Source organism: Pleurodeles waltl, chromosome 5 (genome assembly GCF_031143425.1).
Source record: "Pleurodeles waltl isolate 20211129_DDA chromosome 5, aPleWal1.hap1.20221129, whole genome shotgun sequence".
In the NCBI taxonomy this organism is placed as follows: Eukaryota; Metazoa; Chordata; class Amphibia; order Caudata; family Salamandridae; genus Pleurodeles; species Pleurodeles waltl.
In genome coordinates, this window is record NC_090444.1 from 164,910,293 (window position 1) to 164,929,107 (window position 18,815).

At 42.0% G+C, this 18,815-nt stretch overlaps 1 protein-coding gene across 3 annotated transcripts in view; it reads left to right on the top strand.

Annotated features, from left to right (window-relative positions):
* The first annotated feature begins 1,364 nt into the window (after nucleotides 1-1,364).
* Nucleotides 1,365-18,815, top strand: part of DUSP10 (dual specificity phosphatase 10) — a 66,431-nt gene continuing 48,980 nt past the window's right edge. Inside the window, exons 1-3 of one of the 3 annotated variants that reach the window (XM_069233856.1) lie at nucleotides 1,365-1,516; nucleotides 1,730-2,055; nucleotides 6,491-7,350. In XM_069233856.1, the coding sequence (XP_069089957.1) occupies nucleotides 6,537-7,350 (814 nt within the window). In that variant the 5' untranslated portion in view covers nucleotides 1,365-1,516; nucleotides 1,730-2,055; nucleotides 6,491-6,536. Of the gene's footprint in view, nucleotides 1,517-1,729; nucleotides 2,068-6,490; nucleotides 7,351-18,815 lie in introns of those variants that run through there. The other 2 variants (XM_069233857.1, XM_069233858.1) reach the window with 2 other exon arrangements.

Below are 18,815 nucleotides of genomic sequence, written 5' to 3' on the forward strand. Positions count from 1 at the left end.
TGATCTTTTCTTGATGGACTCTGAAGATGTGCCTCAGACTATTTTCAAGTTGTTGTATCCCTTTGTGTTGGTAAGGGGGAGTTGGGTGGGTCTCCCCCACAAGAGCACTGTTTTATAGATATATGTTTGCATGCTTGGCATGACTCTGTGAGCACCAATACATTTAAAACACCTTTATGCATCTTTGCCCATCTGGTACTCCCTCCGTTCTTCCCGCACCTCCCTCATTTTGCTTTCTACCCCCCCCCTCCATCCGTTACCACTGATCCCTCCCCTGTGTTGTTCCCCCGCTTGCTTTATTTAATATATTGCTCAGCGGCGCAAGCTGATGTGCAACATGGCTTTTTTTTAAAGTGCTATGACACGGTCTATGCTGTCCATGTCACAGTGTTTTTTTAATTTTTAAGCCATGCTGCACAGCAGCACAGCAACTTGTGCTGCTGCTCAATATATTAAAAAACATTGACAAAGGCAAAAGATCTTGCAAATGTGAGACCTATTGATTTTGCCAACGCTAGCTGTAAATCAGTAACTTTGAACCTGGTTTTCAGTGTGTGATGACCGACTGCAGTGTATGCTGATTCCAGACGACTAGCTTTTTTCTCTCTTTGAAGTGAAGTGTATCTCTAGAACTCCTGCCGAGGTGTGGCGCTTCTCTACGGGACGGGTGGCCAATGCACATCTAGTGGTGGAGGGGAGCAATTGACACCTTGCAGAGTGGCCCTCAAATTTTCGTTGCACCACTTCTGTGAAACTGACACAGTTTTATGGTTCAGAATAAACGTTTCTTTGAAATGCAAGTTCTAAATGGACATTGTAAAGTCTCGTGAAAAGAAACGGTTTCGTTTTCGACTACAAATGAGGTAAACTGGGTCACTTATGTGGACTTTTTTTACAGGGGAGTCCAAGAAAATGTACACATATGCATGCACTTTAACCAAGTAAACACGGAGAAAGCTGTAAAGTCAGTATTAAGAGGTGTTAAGAAAATGAGTCATGTGACGAGACTGCCGGTGGAACCAGCAAAACTGAAACGGGGGTTACTGCAGGGAAGGAAGGCGCCAAGTCTTTAGCGCCCTGCCGCACGAAAAAGAAGATGCGAGCGGCTAGAGATCACCTGGCACTGTGAGCTCAGCAGCCTGGACACCGCTTCCTGCCTACGATGACATGTAAATAGAGAGCAGCTGCTTCTCGCCGGCTCGCGCAGGCTTGGCGGGGGCCAGTTGGATTGGCTGCCAATGACATCACCTTTCCAATGCTCCAGCACCGAGCAGCCTGCCAGTGGGGAAGGATCAACTCTCGCACAGCCACGCCTCTCCTCCCTCCCCGCCCTGGATTGGCAGGTCTAACTGGCCACGCCCCTCAGTGACTCTCCAGCTAAAAGGAAAAGTAAGTATGTTGCAGCTGGGAGATCAATGAATTGCGAGTGAATGAAGAATAAATGTATAAATCAATAGCTGCAGAGAAGGTGGCACGCATCCTGTTGAGGGTTGACGTTCACACTCTTTTTCACAAGGTAAGGGAATGCTGTTACGCATGAATGGGCATTTGGAATGAGTGCAATTAAGATTTGAATATGTTTTTTATATTTTGGGGAGTGATGCACTTGGTTCTTTTAAGTAACAGGTACATTTTGTGGTTTGATCCCCAGGTTTTTTTTAACTGCAACGCTCCTTTGTATTTTATTTATTAAAAACACTCGCTGATTTCTCCATTGCTTTATTCTAAGGGAATTGCTGCAGTGTGGCAGAGCGAGAGACCAGCACGTCGGACCCCCCTCCCTACCCCCCCTCCCATCTCCCCGGCGCTGGTGATACTTGACTGCCTTCAGCTAGCTTTTATTTCTTGTCTCCCATTCATGGGGGAGGAGGTGGATGGGTGAGGTCTTGCCTCTTTTGGCACGCGTTTGGTTTGAAATACACGAGCCCGTGCTGCAGGGACGCAGATGCCCAACAGACATGCATTTCCAGCGCTGAGAGGCACCGGTCGCTGCCCGGGCCACCTTGACTCCTGTCCAGAGAGGAAGGCGAACAGCCGACAGTCATGCTGCAACATGTATGTGCATTTGTAAGAATGTCTTTCGTTTCTATTTTCGTTGAGATATTACTTTAGATGTTTTTTTTTAGGGCAGGAGGGGTACGAGAGAGAACTAGGACAATGTATTATAAAATAGGGAAGGGGAGACAGACTGAGCGAGACTTAAATTGTAATATTGGCGTTGTGTTTTCATGTGTTAATATTTTAGTTGCAATGTGACCCTATTGTTTTAAATGCTTTCATATTATGAGACATATCTGACCTTAATTTAACACGCAAAGTGCATAAGGTCTGCCTGTCCTGTCGAAAGGAAGGCTGCTTGACAGACACACACACACGTGCCAGCACCGGCGTGAGTCGCGCGCACATATGTCACACATGCACTATCAAAGATAACAAGCGACACTGTGAACGTGTGGGAAGAGGCTTGAGCTAGTGTTCCTCCGCAGTCTGTGAATGGCGCGGGGCACGCTAGTGCTGGTGAACAGTGAACCTGCAGGTGGTCTCTCAGTGAAACGGGGCCACGTTACATTTAATTCAGACTGTCCCAGCCTTTGCTTCTGTGTCTTGAGCAGAAGGTTTCAACCGACAGCCGTCTTCATATGTAGCGCTTGCTGTGTGCTTGGCTCATGGCACTGAGAACCGAGAGGAGTTTTCAAGCTGGACGAGAGCGCTCCACGTTTCGTGAGACCCAGAACGGCGCCTTGTATGAACTTTTTCCACATTCCAAGACACTTCAACTGAAATATGTACTGCATCATGGCTGATTTCATTACTAAGCACCAAAAGACAGCCTCACTGTGCAAGAAGGGTTTATGCAATCCTTTTTACAGAACATGTGAATTTAAGTATTTTCCAAAATCGGGTATCCTATCATTTATGCGCACCATCCCGTCGAAGTGGATATATGGTTTATTTATTTTTTTATTTCGGCTGCTCAGTCCATCTATTTCCCACTTAGAAAATAGCTCTGAGCCCAAGTCTGCTGTCAGTTTCAGTCAGTAGAGTAGCTTCCCGTTTAGTTTAGAAAATCACTTTTCAGTGATTGGGCTTCCGTACCAAGTGCATTTGATGCTCATGCAAGCAAGGGCCACCTTAAAATATGCTTACATCCCCGTGAAACGCAAATTCTAACAAAAAACCCATTTGATTCTACTTTTGGATTCGATTTTTGGGCATACTATTTAGTTGCCTGGATATCACCCTGACGTTTACAAATGAGATAAAGCTGCCCTTCTTAGGGAGCGATTCACTGGTCACCAATAAGGACCCCCTATCTTTCTCTAGCCTTAGGCCTAGCAACAGACCCCGCACCCCAATATCTACTCCCTCTTCAACTATTGTACAGTGTTGAATTGTCCCTCCCTTTTGCCAACTGGGTGCCTAATTCACAAATATTTTCTATGAGTAGCTTTGACCTACAAAAGCAAGTTCAGAAGCATCATAGGTGTAAGTCTGGTGTAGTCCATTTGATCACAGACAGGTCTTCAAAATTGGATCCACAGATCCCATTTTTTAAATTCTTCTTGGTATTGAGATGCATTGCTCTCAGCCTTTGCTTGTACTGTATAAATACTATGCATACAAATGTTGTTCAAAAGTGATGATGGCTTACAGGATAATATGTCCTTCGATAGCCCAAGTCCATGTTTGAGCTTCCTATACAATGTAGAGATTCAAGCCATCTGTGTTTTTTGTTTAAAGATTGGCTTATCAAAGAATATTTTGCTTGTTAAGTGATATGAGATTACAATATAAACCTGTTCATGGGCAAAAGAAGAGTATATGTATGGGCAGTGAAGCAAGAATGGGTTGCTGCGTGTAGCGGTTGAGTAATTAGATGGGTTTTCATAGTCAAAGCGATGCCTTGAAGGTCATTGTATTGCAGATTTATATTACAAATGTAGGCAGCACAAGCCCACCACAAAACCAGCCTCTATGCCTGCATATTTGAAAAGAGTTGTCTAGCATGACACTTAAAGGGGTTTTTAGAACCACTGTTCATCAAGACGTGAGGGTATGTTGTGACCTTAGAGGCTAGAAGCTATTCCTGTTGGATCTAAAATGTGTTTTTCTTTCTTGGATGCATGATTGTCCTTGCCTGGTTGAGGGTTTGCAGACAACAGTATGTGAACTGCATCTCGGAGGCCTTCCTGGGAGTACACAGCATAGGCATCTCTTGCATGAAGTGAGCTGGTCAAACGTAGCACTGTTTGTAGGAAAGTACCAGAGAGAGCTCTCCCACAAAGTGAGATGGTAAAACATAGCACAGGGAACTCTTGCATGGAGTGAGATGGTAAAACATAGCACAGGGAACTCTTGCATCGAGTGAGATGGTAAAACATAGCACAGGGAACTCTTGCATGGAGTGAGATGGTAAAACATAGCACAGGGAACTCTTGCATGGAGTGAGATGGTAAAACATAGCACAGGGAACTCTTGCATCGAGTGAGATGGTAAAACATAGCACAGGGAACTCTTGCATGGAGTGAGATGGCCAAACTCAGCACAACCCTAGTGAGCTCTCACATCAATGAGATGGTTAAACATAGCACTACATAGGGAACTGCGTAGAGAACATGGAGTGAGATGGTCAAACTCAACACAGCCAGAGATCTCTCGCATTGAGTGAGATGGTAAAACACAGCAAAGGGATGTCGATGGTAAAACATAGCACTGCATAGGGAACTACATAGGGAACATGGAGTGAGATGGTCAAACTCGACACAGTCAGAGGTATCTCTTGCATAGAATGCGATGGTAAAACACAGCAAAGGGATGTCTTATATGAAGTGAGATGGTCAAACTCAACACAGCCAGAGTGAACTCTCGCATAGAGTGAGATGGCCAAATATAACATTGCACAGTGAGTTATCAAGTGAACTCTCGCATGGAGTGAAATGGTCAAACTCAGCACAGGGGTCTGTCACATAGAGTGAGATGGTAAAAAATAACCCAGCACAGGGAGCCCTTGCATGGAGTGAGATAGTCAAACTCAGCACAGCAAGAGTGAGCTTTTGCATCAGTGAGATGGTCAAACTCAGCACAGGGATCTATCACGTGAAGTGAGATGGTAAAACACAGCTCAGCACAAGGATCTCCCTCATGGAGTGAGATGGTAAAATACAGCACAGAAAAAGAGGGGGTGTCAGCCTGCATCTGATCTCCTGAACTCTGACTTGTTTTGCTTTCATAGCCTTATGACTGGGTGTTAGCTTAGTGCAGGACACAGGGTTGATTTACGGATGCTCTCTGTTTTCAGACATGCACAGCTAGTTTGTATTTTTAGCTATTGTGGATTCTATTGATTTGAATTCGATGATTTTTTTTTTTTTTTCGTCTACAAAGAGGGGAAAGGAAGAATATTTTTTTAATTTGTCTGTTTCACTGCATATTTAAACTCCTATAATTGCATTCTATTATGCACCTTAGTAACCGCAAACTCAGCAAATTAAAGGTCAATATATGCCAGATTATATATTTTCTTGGATAGTAACATATTACCATTTAGGGATATGTTTTTGAACAGGTTGCAGTAAGAAGGATGGTAGTGGTACATTTAGGTATGCTAGAAAAAAAAAAAGAATTACGTATAAAGTAATCGACAGTGATCTCATTTTAAGCTACTGTGTTGTCAGAGGATTCATTTTTGCTCTTCGTTAAGAAAACGAATGTGTGTGTTGTGCAGGTGTGTTATAATTGGAAAGATCCTAAAATGTGTAATTTCTTTATAGCACCATTTTGAGAGAAGAACCAGGATCTTGCTAGGCCTCAGTTTAGGATAAACAGGCTGGCACGGTTTCCCGTCCCGAGGCTGCAAAAAGAGTTGGTGAAAATTCAATTAGCAAAGGAAGCAGTGAAGCAGTTTGCACCCCCTCTTCCTCCATACCAATCCTGCTGAATTTTGTGGACTCGTCCATTTCTTTCTTTTCATTTTTAATTCCAAGGCAAGCCAATTTTGAACAACAAGATTTTAATTTTGGCACAAGAGAATGACGAGTGATTGAAACAACCTAAATGCCTTTTCTGGCTTTTCCTCATTGTCATGTGGAAAGCATGTCTGTCATTTGTTCACTGCCAGTTTCATCAATTAAAAAATAGTCAGGTTTATAAGAACATTTTATATAAAGTGTTAGCACTTCTCATCCATCATTTGTTACAAGTCAATATGTATGTCATATTTTGGTGCTGCTGCTGCCAAGTCAGGAATCGTATAGCATGGAACTTCTGCTTTCTCCCAGTTACCACCTTACCCTTTCTTTTTGTGTCTTCCGGATGGCCTCTGCTTCCATATTTGGGAAAAGGGACCATGAATCCAGTGAACCCCCTAACCAGCACACCTTCATTTTATAACAGAAGAAGAGCTTGATCCTTATGCTTCTTCACACTTGATATACAAATGGAAACTGACTGCATTTTGTATATTTAAACACTGTTCTCCTTTCCTTTTCAGACTGAGACCTTGAGTTCAGCGTGAGTTGCTGGCGTTCAGCTTCCCCATGCCTCCATCGCCTTTAGACGACAGGGTTGTGGTGGCACTGTCCAGGCCAGTTAGACCTCAGGATCTCAACCTTTGCTTGGACTCCAGTTACATCCAATCAACGTCCTCGCTCACTGAAAACCGTAAAACCCTTCTCAGCACCACGGTTGTATCGCTGAAGGCTGCTAATCTGACGTATATGCCCTCATCCAACGGCTCTGCACGCTCCCTGAATTGTGGATGCAGCAGCGCCAGTTGCTGCACTGTGGCAACATACGAAAAAGACGGTCAGACTCAAATCCTAGCGTCTGCAAGCACCGCCATCACCAGCAATACTTTAGGAGCACCTCCAGGCTGTCCTTCCAACCCGATGGTAAATAACAATGAGAGCACTGGCACTTTAAGCCCATCGGGCGGCCTTGGAAGTCCGAAATCTAGCATTGCAAAGCAATCTGCCAACATAAAAACTATTTACCCGAATGATTTGGCCAAGAAGATGACCAAATGCAGTAAGGCTCACCTCCAAAGCCAAGGGCCGGTCATCATTGACTGCCGACCATTCATGGAATACAATAAGAGCCACATCCAAGGGGCCGTCCATATTAATTGCTCTGATAAGATCAGCAGGAGAAGGCTTCAGCAGGGCAAGATCACTGTGTTGGACTTGATCTCCTGCCGGGAGGGCAAGGACTCTTTCAAGAGAATATTTTCCAAAGAAATCATAGTTTATGATGAGAATACCAATGAGCCAAGCCGTGTAATGCCTTCCCAACCCCTCCACATAGTACTGGAGTCGCTGAAACGAGAGGGCAAAGAGCCGCTAGTTTTGAAAGGTACATTCTTTCTCTTACAAATCTTTTTAAATGTATGCTCTGCTGTTGGTCATGAAATATTTGCTGTATCTGGGCAGTAGTAACACAGAAATATATTTGAGATATATCACTAGTGTGTATTTAAAAAAGAGACTGACTCAGTCCCTGTGCATGCTATGAATTAACCTTGAACTCTATCATGATTCTTATTGTTTCAAATCCAATTGATGACAAACATTGAATTTGTTGACAAACATTGAATTTACTCTTAAGCATCAGATTAAAATCTATTGAAAAATAAGTATGCATGCAGGTTGATAGTCTCCATTTCTGGGATTATTTTATTCTGTGTAGCTTTTCTGTTTTAGTCCACAGATGATTTTGTAGATAAATCAATCGTTTTTTTTCTATTTGTTATGACTCCAGAGTGCTCTGGTCTTCAGTTTCATGAGCTGATTAATGCATTTGTTTGAGGATTATTGCGCTAAGGTCACCTGTCTTTAATCAATTCTTTGTGTTCTGGGTCTTGAGACTCCGTTTTTGTCATCACAAGAAGTAAACATAGCCTGATGTTTATCATAGCAGTGCTTTAAACAAATATGGAAAGACATAACAGCTCCCCTGTTATGATAGGTCAGATCTCATGAGTGCCAACACAAGGTACACAACCCAAGTTCCTATGACATAGGACAATATCAGTTTTATTTTCATTGCAAATCGACTAATAGAAAAAGAAATTTAAGAATTTAAGAAAGGTTAGGGCTCAAACCAAAAATGTACTTTGTCTGTACATTTTTGTTCCATCTAAAATTACATAAGGACTTGAACTTGGATTTTATGGGCTGTTTGATATATTTTTTAAGTTGTCCTTCAGTGTGAACATGTCAACGATTGTGTCAGTTTACTTAGAAAAGTTAAGTTTGTCAGACACTTGGTGTGTGGGGAAGGGAATGTGAGCGAGTGTGGGAGCGTTGAGGAGTATGTTTAGCCAAAGCTTTATCATAACGTTGTGGGTTGTAAGCTGAGAAATCAAACATGGTGAAGTGTAATTCAGCAAGGAGGGAAAAAAGGTGTATTAATTCAGATATATGTGTGAGTATGATTGGACCTAAATTGTGGCCGTTCGTTGGTTGTTTATTTCGTAATCCATTTTTATGCAGCATAAAATGGACACATTATGATTGTATAAAAAGTAAGACCACTATAACTGTTCACAAAAAAGGAAGACAGATACAAATCTTAATACAACTATAGCGTGGCCTATTTCCAAAAAAACCTAATGTTTAAAAATAGCAAGATGACAAAAAACTGTTGTAAAAGAGCAGCTCCCAATGTTGCCAACCAGGCTTTGAATATGAGCTGTCCAAGGATGATAATCACTAGAGGCACTTAAAGTAGGCACCATGTTAGGGAACAACCTATGAAGCATACAAACCATCCACTTCAATCACAATGGCCACACTCCAGTCTAAAGTAAAAGACAGCAAGTGATTTCCCTTTGGAGCCACTGTTCAAAGATCTTGCTAAACTCCAGAGTTTAATTGTTGTCTTCTAAGATCAAACGCTGCCTAGGTATTTAACTAAAGGCAAGTAGTAGGTGAAACCCAAGTCCCACTCGTTTGAATATGTGAAATAAAAATGGTTCTAATGCTGTTCTGGAAGACCCACTCAGTACTTCATTCCTAGGCTCAAGTGTTGGGACAATATCTGGAGGCTAAATATTGGAAAATAGCACAAAACATTCCCATTATTTGCAATATGGGACATTTGCCATCTTATCTCTTAACAGTAAAAGTTTCCATTGCTCACACTATTCAGGACCCTGACCCCTTTGCAGAATGTAAGACTAACCCTTGCTTAAAGGTTTTACAGAAGGAATAGAGATATATTTGAAAAAAAAATGGCATGAACATATCTAAAAATCATAGTACATGATTTTTTTAAGTAAAAGGTACTATGATTTTTCTGCAGGGTCACAGCACAAGATGCAGATCGTGCATAATTGTAGAGAAAGTATGTATACTGTTTGTGGGTGGTGCTTAAATACTTTGCACTGGTTTGCTGCCGCAGAACTGTCCCAAGTGGTTGCTCCTAGGTGAACTTCTAGATTTGATATTGGTCCAGAGCACCAGGTGAGGATGAGGAGTTGTTGAACTCTTTTTGCATAGAGTCCCGGGGCTATTTGTTGATTAGGCAATTTGTCACTCCACTCTCATGCCTTAGGTGCTCTTAGGGGCCCACACTCCTCATTTTGCCTTATTGACCAGTGTCAAAAGACTCCAAACACCCCCTCGCAAATAGAGGACTAGCTTGCACTAGATGGAACGGTGTGTTGAATGTAATGTGCAAATTGTATATTATATTTTTGCTTGCAAATTGGCGCCACCCCTTGCTAAGGTGCTTGAAATTTACCGAAAATATTAATGCCAAAAAAAGTAACACTCATATCTTGTGTGATGTAGCAATGAAGATTGGTGCATACATCCTTTGCCAATATTATACAATCGAGTGGACACTATGTTTTCAGTGGAAAATGTCATAGAATCACATTTTACCCATATCTAACAGCATTTGTACACTCATGTTTAACCGCATGGCCTAAAAAAGTTGAAATATGGAATCAGAAGTGTTGATAGGTATTCTGTTTGAAACTTCTTCCCCAGTGTGATAGGGCTTCCTCTTTATTTATTTATCAGCATTTCTTGTATAAAGAATCACAAAATCACCCTGTGGTTTGTAGTCACTTCCTAAAATTGTCCTGTCTGGAAAGAGAATATTTTTTAATTTCTTTCCTAATCCTACCAAGTTAGATTCTCTGATCAGTTTCAGTCAATAGGAATCTTAGACTTTCACACTGCTTCCTGTCCTTCTGTTTGTTGATGGAAGACTGGGAATTTGTGGAAATAATTTTTCAATCGATAATAATTTTCAGAGTAGCCAGTGCCTTCGTAATTTATGCTTTTGAAAATGTATGGTGGGGGGACAGCTAGTCACTACACGCTAATAGATTTATAGACTATTCACATGGTTTTAATTAGAAACTAAGTTGTGAATACTTGCTACCACAAGTGCATGGGCCACTCTTTCACACCAATCATTTTTTTTCACCACCGAGTAGGTTTAATTTTAATTTAATTTTGACAAAGAAAGTTTTACACAACAGTAATTAGCTTTAATTTTCTTTCCTCAAAAACTGCTGTTTAAAAACTTGATGACATGCCTCAGGTTTTTGTGGGTGGGGGGTGGGGGGTGGAGGGAGGAAATAAAAACAACCTGAAATTGTAATCTATTTTTCATTAACATGTTATATTCACAAAAGACCACTCTGCAATGCATATCCTAGCCTACCCGAGATATTATAATTAGCATTTCTGTTAAAGAGTTATTAGGTAACATATTTTTCTTAGAACATTTATTAAATTAGTATTCTCGGTGGGTGTCTGATTTATTTACATCAAATGTGTTCACGAACATGCTCATTGAGTACAATTAACCCCGTTAATGATTGAACTCTCACATTTAATTGGACGCAGTTGTTTTTTTAACTAGACTGTGATGGTTTTGCAGAAATTCTTTGTGTTTCCAAAATGGTTGCAAGAGGGAAGCAGGATCTTTGCTTGGCTTTGTTAAGCAGAAACCTATTTTCCTTTTAGTCCCTCAACATGAGTGACCCTATATCTTGCAAGGTAACTTTAGTGGGAGGGATGGAGATGGGTTAAGGGGGCTAGAAGTGAGAGCTTGATCTTCCCCTAAAAATGAGGAAATACCAAGACAATCTGTATTTCTGGGTTCACGTCCCCTTGTAATTCCCCCTTTTGCTGCAGCGTGGGTGAAACAAAACTGATCTCTGGTGTTAATGTGGATGTGACGATTCCGATGGGGCCAGCAATTACCAATTGAGCCCAATAAAATGTAAAAGGGACCTCATAATTTATCACTTCGCATCCAAACCCCCCATTCCTGTTACCGCCACATTAGTTTCATCAGGAAAACGAAGGTTGCAATAAATTAATGTAATTAACAAAACAGCCTGGCATACCACAAAAAGCTGTACACAAAGCTAGTTGATTTTCAAAGAGCATCATCATCTCAGTAAACTATAAAGCTTTTGAATGGAAAGAGGAACATGTTCATGGGGGAGGAAAAACTATTTTCTTTGGTATTGAGCTGGTTCACTTAATAGCCCATGGTGGGCTGGTTTACATAAATAGCCCATGGTGGTGCTTTTTTGGGCTCTGTTTACTTGCTTGAGGTTTTATTTAGTTATTTATGTATTTCTAAATGGTGTGTTATTTTTCTGTTTATTTTTTTGCTGGTATCGGTGCTGTTTTGTAGCAGCAGAGATCAGTGGACCCAAGTCACGCCTATGTAAGGGGCAAAATATCCCCCGCAAATGTGCCTCTGCATATTATCGAGCAGCAGGTCCTGGTTAAAAATCTGAACAAGCTTGAGGAGGGCTGGGCAGCAAACCCTGATGCTGCACTAAATTTGTGACCCAACAATCCCTGCATTACAATGCAGTAGACGGGCCCACAGCTCAATTATGCATTAGGTCCCATTAAACAAGCTGGCGTGGTGATGGGACCAGCTTATGTCAGCTGGCTTGTCCCTATGGGAGAACCTTTCACATGTAATGGCATTATAATTCCAATGTATGACAACGCTTAGATTTACAGTTACGCCCCTTAGGAACTTTGCTTTAAGTGGGCCGGTGCTGTCAGGTACTGAGTACCTGCACTTCTTTATTTTGAGAGGGAGAGTGCCTGCACTTCTCAACAGACATGAAATACTTCTATTGCGTTACCAGTGTAACAACATACGAGTTGTTATCCGCGTTTAATCTGCGTTTTTGCTGTTGGGAAATAAGTTACGCGACAAAGCAATTACGGAGGCGGATTGCTGGCGGGCCATGTTTCCCTCGACATATTGTCGGAGGAGTACAGGAAGGATATTCTTTTGGGAGTTACGTATGGGCCGAGTGGAAACACCATTTGTAGATTAATTTTGACAACGGAAGAGTTAATTATTTGAAACATCACATAGTTTGTATTTTTGGAATATTGTGAGAAAAACTTATTAAGAGTAGCAACTATATTCCAGCCCTGAGGAAATCAAGTGACGAAACACGTGTTGGCTGAGAGGTCGTTGCAAGGAATTTGGACATTTTTGTCTTACCATGGATTTCTACTCGAACTAGAGGTGATGATAAGGATTACAGGAACATTTGTGTTTGAATTAAATGGACTTTGGAAATTAAGGGAACAACTTTAGTTTATTCAGTTCACTTGGAAGGAGATGGACTGATGAAATTGGACTTTTGAAATTACCAAGTGACATGTAAGGGGAATTATGAAAATGGGATTGAACTTTAAATTAGATATTTGAAATAATAGGAATTCATGATATTTCTATGATGTGTATATCAAATAATTACTGATCCAAGTGAGTGGTTGCTCTTGTATATTTGAAGGGGCATATTTGAGTATAAGAAATAAGAGTCCTTACTTTAGGGAGTTTACTCTAGGTCAACGGGCTCTTGCAGGCGGCCTCCATCACAAAATCTGCAGAGGGGGAAGGTTGCATGCGTAAGGCATTTTCTGCTTTAACAAAGTTTTTGTGCATGCGCAAACATACCTTTTCCCTAATCTGCGCTAAAGCAGTTTAGGAAACTAGTCCCAATATTTGTATTTTGACTACAATAAAGGACAGGAACACTGAAGTTTGCAACATGGCGCTAAATAGCACCTCGGAGAAATTTAGAGCAGATGAAAGAAATCGAGCCACGGGCTCTGTTTTTTGTCTTTTTTTATAGCCACATTATCAGTGGGCTGTAATTGGGTGTAGAGGTACTGTGTGGCTGGATCTGTTGTTTCCAGTTGCCGTGCCTGCACTTAAATCCAGTTATATTAATTGTAATTCTGCCTGGAATGGGGAATAACATATGGACCTAGTTTTACTGGGCAAACACCTGCCTGCGGATTCCCATTTTGAATGGAGTAGTTGGCTCGTTTCTGTTGGATTTACCAGCCGTTGGAACTGGTGGTAAATGGGAGCAATTGTTGCAGGCTGGTGTGGGGCATGCCGGGAACTAGGAAGGGGTCAAGGGTATAGGAGGCTGCAGCCAATCAGGGAGGAGCTGTCCATGCCCCCCACTCCTGTACTGTAGGAGGCGGTGAGTGTGGCCAGGATGCAGTTGTGTCCTTCCCCTCTCCCCTCGCAGATCCCTACCCCCCCCGGCCAGATCCCCACATTATGTTATAGGCTGGTGTCTCGGCACATGGAAAGTCTGGGTGCAGGAACACCGAACTAGCTGTAATCAGGCAGAGTAGCATGCCGCACCCCGAAATACTGATCCACTCGACTCATGCCCAGGGCCTTAATGGAATATTACTGCCATACTCATCGACTGAGTTTTTTACATACTACAGAAGCGCTTTCATAAATGTCCGTTTTATAAGGATAAAATTTTTTTCCAACAAATTACAGGCAGCTATTTACAGCTTGTTTTTCAGTTTCAAAGGGCCGTAAATAACAGGTGTTGTTCCTAGTCATGGCATCTTGTACATTGTATATATTTTAAAGACTCTCATAAACATCGAGAACAAATGTAGTTCCTGAAAGTTACATTAAGCCAGCTAAAAATAAATGTGAGCATTCACGTGGTCGACGTGCAATCTCAAATCCGTGAAAGAGTTATGTCTGCGGGGCCGGGGAGTGGGAACCGGCCCTTATCTCAAGTTCCAGATGCATCTCTGCCTGCGACAGTTTGTCTGTATGAGGACTTGGCGATAAGAGTGCACTGCTGCAGTGAGGTTACAAACAGTTGGGTAATTTACAAGTTGAGCTACGTCAGAGCTGTCTCTTTCACTGCTTTGGTAATGAAACCGAATAGATGCAACGCAGTTTTTTCCATAAGTGACAATCTCGTGTCCCCACCGCTTTCAAACAATTTGACCGAAATATGTAGCGGCGTGAAACCCTCTCTTTTGACAGGAAGTGCTATAGAGGCGATCGGAGCGCTATAGACATTATCATGGGAAACAATCCCGCGGTTGGGCCTTAAGGGTCGAGCAGAGTTGGAGAGAGCGCACAGGCCCGTGTTTTATTTTGAGAGATTTCTCTTGCGCGCTGCAATCCAGCTGTAATTTATGGCTGCCCATCCGATCCCCCTGTTTTCATGTTTGTAAACAGCGGTTGCTAGCCGGGCCGGCCAAGTCTCTGCCCCCCTCGCCCTGCTCCCGCCGCGCTCTCCATGTTTGGTGCTGCCTGCCGAGCCGGCCGCGCTGTTGCTGTTTCAGTGGCTGGATGTCATGGCGGGGGAGAAATTGATCAGAGTGCCTCAGCGCCTTGCCTCTGGGATTAAATTACAGCTTCCCTTTACAGCTCCCTGGCACGGCGGTGATCTGAGTTCACTATATGTGTTATTAAGGAAAGAGACGAGCAAGGCAAAGGCTGCAAGAACGCAGAACCGAATGGTTTCTTTTTTTTCTGTAAATGCAGATGCTGCCTGTGTAATTGGTACCATCGCTGCTGTTTGTCGAGACACTCATTAAATGGTTGTGCAGTGGCTGTGTTTGACATGGGGTGGGTAAAACGTGGCCGCACCGCTTTCCAGCCCTTTGGCAGCAATGGGACTAGATCGTCGAGAGATCTGTCTATGGGGGTACTGGAGTCATTTGTGGGCGTTTTGTGCGCCTTTGTGGGCTTTTGAAGGGGTCAAGCATGCACACCAGGTGGCGTTTGGTAGGCGAAAGGTTTTTTTTTTTTAACTCTGAGGCCCATGCATGGCTAGTTGGTCCAGTCCCGTTTTTTTCTTTGAATTATGGGACTGGTAGTCCTGGATTTATGCTGGGTTAAATAATACTAGAAACTCCATATATTAAAAACAACCGGGACCGGCCTAACTAGGCACGGCTTGGTCCTAGGAAACTTGACAGCCATGTAAAATCTTAATTTACTTGAGCAACTTTAAGATTTCTGGCACTATCATTTTAAATTAAAGAAACCGTAAGTGATGGTGTTCCTTACTGACAGTAAAAGTGAATCTTGGCTAGGTCAGAATACAAGCGAAGAATCCTGGAGAAGTTGCACATTAACTCATGACTGACCTCAAGGCTCCTTATCTCAACCACACAGCCGCCAGCATCTCCTCCACTATAAACCATGATGTAATTTCTCAGAAAGAGAGGCAGCTTTCTTTCATGTATTACCCTGAAAAATACATTTTAGAAAGATGTGGCAGAAACAATGAGGTAGGACACTTGTATTGGGGGAGAAAGTCGTGTGATTTGAATGTATTTCTTCCTCTTTCATAAGTGGAAGGTATTGTAAGCTAAACATCACATTTTAAATATTTAAGATTCTTTCTGAGTGCACCATAGGTTAACATATTACTAAGATACCTAGAAGCTTTCAAGAATAGTTAAAAAAATAAATAACTGGAAATATCTCCTAGCACTTCTGGTGTGCCCAGCCCAGCTAAATACACCCCCCATCCAAATTTAAAAGTTGTTTGAGCAACTTTTCTTGATCTATTTCAGGCAAGCTTTCTCCAGGGGCGTGGATCGAAGCCAGCCTTAGTGGCTGTTATGGGCGGTCTCAGAAATTTTCTGGATATTTACTCTGTCTATCACCTTGTCATGCTGGTCCTCTCTGGGGCATTCTTTACTGTTGAGTCATTTTGTTGAGCAGACTCCAAAAATTAGTACTTGGTGGAGCAGCATTAAAATGGATTGGGGCACTTCTGGCACATCAGTTGCAAAGTATCTTCAGAAAGTCTATATTGATGCCCCATCCTATTTAATGTATGTGCTTTCTTTATGCTCAGATTGGGTCATGCGGGTACCTATTCTTTAGATTATATTGGAGCTCAAATCAAACACCACAACCAGTCTCATTTACAAACTGGGCATTGGCTATCGAAAGCTGGCTGGCCGAACATTGAAAAACACAATCTGTGCTTCCTTCTCCTAAATGATAGACGCTTCATTCTCATAGCACAAACAATCATGGACTCACAGCATGCTACTGCTGCTAAATTCTCCATTTAGATTGCAAAGACAAAATAGGGGACAGTCTCCGTAATGCAAAAAACAGAGCTCACAAATGCAAATTGACGTATCCAGACATTTGAATGTCTATTAATGGAACTTATAAGCATTTCCATTGAAGTCAACAAAAGCTCTTTGTGGAACCACGCAACCATATAGTTTATCCAAAGTTACATCAAATAATATCTTCCAATCCACTTTAAGTAAAATACTCTTCAGACCAGGAAATCTAAATACTCAAGACAAAACTAGGGTTGATGTTTTCTACCGTATCCAGGTTGCTTTATCATTGACAATCACCGAGGTGACACTGCAAAGCCAATCCAAAATGCAGAATATTTTCATGAAAAATCTAAACAACAGAACAGAAACGGCAAACTTGTGAGTGCACCATTGGCACTGAGCAAAACATGGTGGGCATCAAATTCCTCACTATTATAAGTCACAACATAAAAAATAATAGTGCTTATCACAAATAACCAACCATATTCACCTGAAAAGTTTAAAAAAAATATGGGGACAGAAAGAGCTACAAGTGCCAACAGGTAATGCTGCTCAGTGTGGAACTATGACTTCCTGGAAAATGGGCCAAGTTATTTCCATGTTCTTGATCCCTTTAGGGTTTTCAATACGTGGATCATATGGTGCTAATGTTTAACAACAATTAATCACACCCAATCTCTTCTTCAGGAAGGAACTGAAAACCCTCCCATTTAAGCAGCTCCTCACATTCTCTATAGCAGAGGTCTTCAAACTAGGGGGCAGGCCCCCCTATGGGGTCCTCAAGTGATCCCATGGGGGGCGCCAAACTCTGGCCAAAATAAATATTATACAGATAACAGGCATTTGTTTTAAGCAGAAGCATGTTATTGCAGTTTTAAAAAGGTAACAGTACTTAACCGCAATCTTTAAATAGGTTTAGATGTATTTAAAAATTGCCATCTTTATAAAATAATTGTGAAAAATTCTGGGGGGGGGCAATGATTTTTATTTTTCAACTTGGGGGGCGAATTAAAAAGTTTGAAGACCACTCCTCTCTAGGTATAGTCAATTTAAGGGGGGGGGGCAATCACCCACACTGAGAATCAACAAAGTGTCATCTCACAGACCATGTCCTTCTTTCACAGTGGTGACCAGTAGCAAATTCTGTTTGTCATCATGCTTGAGAACTCGTCTATTGAAATCCATGGATGGCCTTGTTACTGCTGTCAGTCTGTGCTCTTTTCAAAGCAAACGTTCCCATATCAAGCCATTGTCTTTCCACGAGTTTGCTCACTAAAACACTAATAAACTGATCTCGCCACCTATTCATTTTAATATCAGGAGCTAACCCATAATGAAGGACGATATCATGTGGCAGTGGAGCCGCTTGTGCATCAAACAACTATAAACTTTCAATCTAAGAAACAAACAGGTCTGGTGGCACAGTGGGCTACTGTATCCCCTGCTGGGACCTGTGTTTGATCTCTTGGTCACAGGTTTGAATCCTGGCAGGTACACTCAGCCTTTCACCCTCCTGAGATTGATAAAATGAGTACCATTTTGTTGGGTGTCAGTAAATACCTGTCCTTACAGTGCCAAGATGCTCTTCTGGGTGAACATGCACTTTACAAGAAACAGCAAAGCTTGAGAAAGAGCGAGAAAAGAGCAAAAAGGCAAAACAAGGGTGAGAAATAGTATGGGAAAGAGTAGAATGGCAACAGAGGGGTGAAAAAGAGCACGAGCAAGCAGAAATGCAAACAGGAGAAAAAGTGTGAGAAAAGAGCTAAAGGCAACCGAAGGGTGACCAAGAAGGCAAAAGTCAGAGAATGGCACATGTGCGAAAACAGAGAGAGCAAGGGGCGGCACAGGCATGAGGGAAAGAGCGTGCGCAGGAGAGGGGGTGGGAGCCTCTTGTCACCAGAGCCGGGTCTGTGAGGGTCTTGAGCAGTCCAAGGACTGATTCAGGTAAGTCATGGAGCAGAGGCCCAACCAACATTGTGCATCATTACAGCATGTCCTCAATCCTACAAAAGTCCACCCCCAAAACTGCACTTACCTCTAACAATCGCTTTAAATATATAATATTCATTGGCTCAAGTCCTCAGTCTGAAATTCCTTTTATAGCTAAGAATGAAAACATAATTTCTACAACATTCCAGGACAGCAACTAAAGTAAAGCATGATTATCGGCAGACTCTATATTGCAACTAAAAAAGGTAATTCTCAATGTCTTATGTATATTTTCGAACTTTTTAAATACTGAGGGGAAGGATTAACATTTACAGCTTTCTCACTTTGCTTAATAACCCATAATAAACCTGTTCCTCATAGTAGAAGTCAGACTGTAGAACAGTAGTATAATTATTGATATAAAGTTCACGGAGGCCAGTTTCACCACTTGGCGTTATGGCATCCCTTGGCCTAGTTTAAGTATAAATCGAATTTAGTCTCATA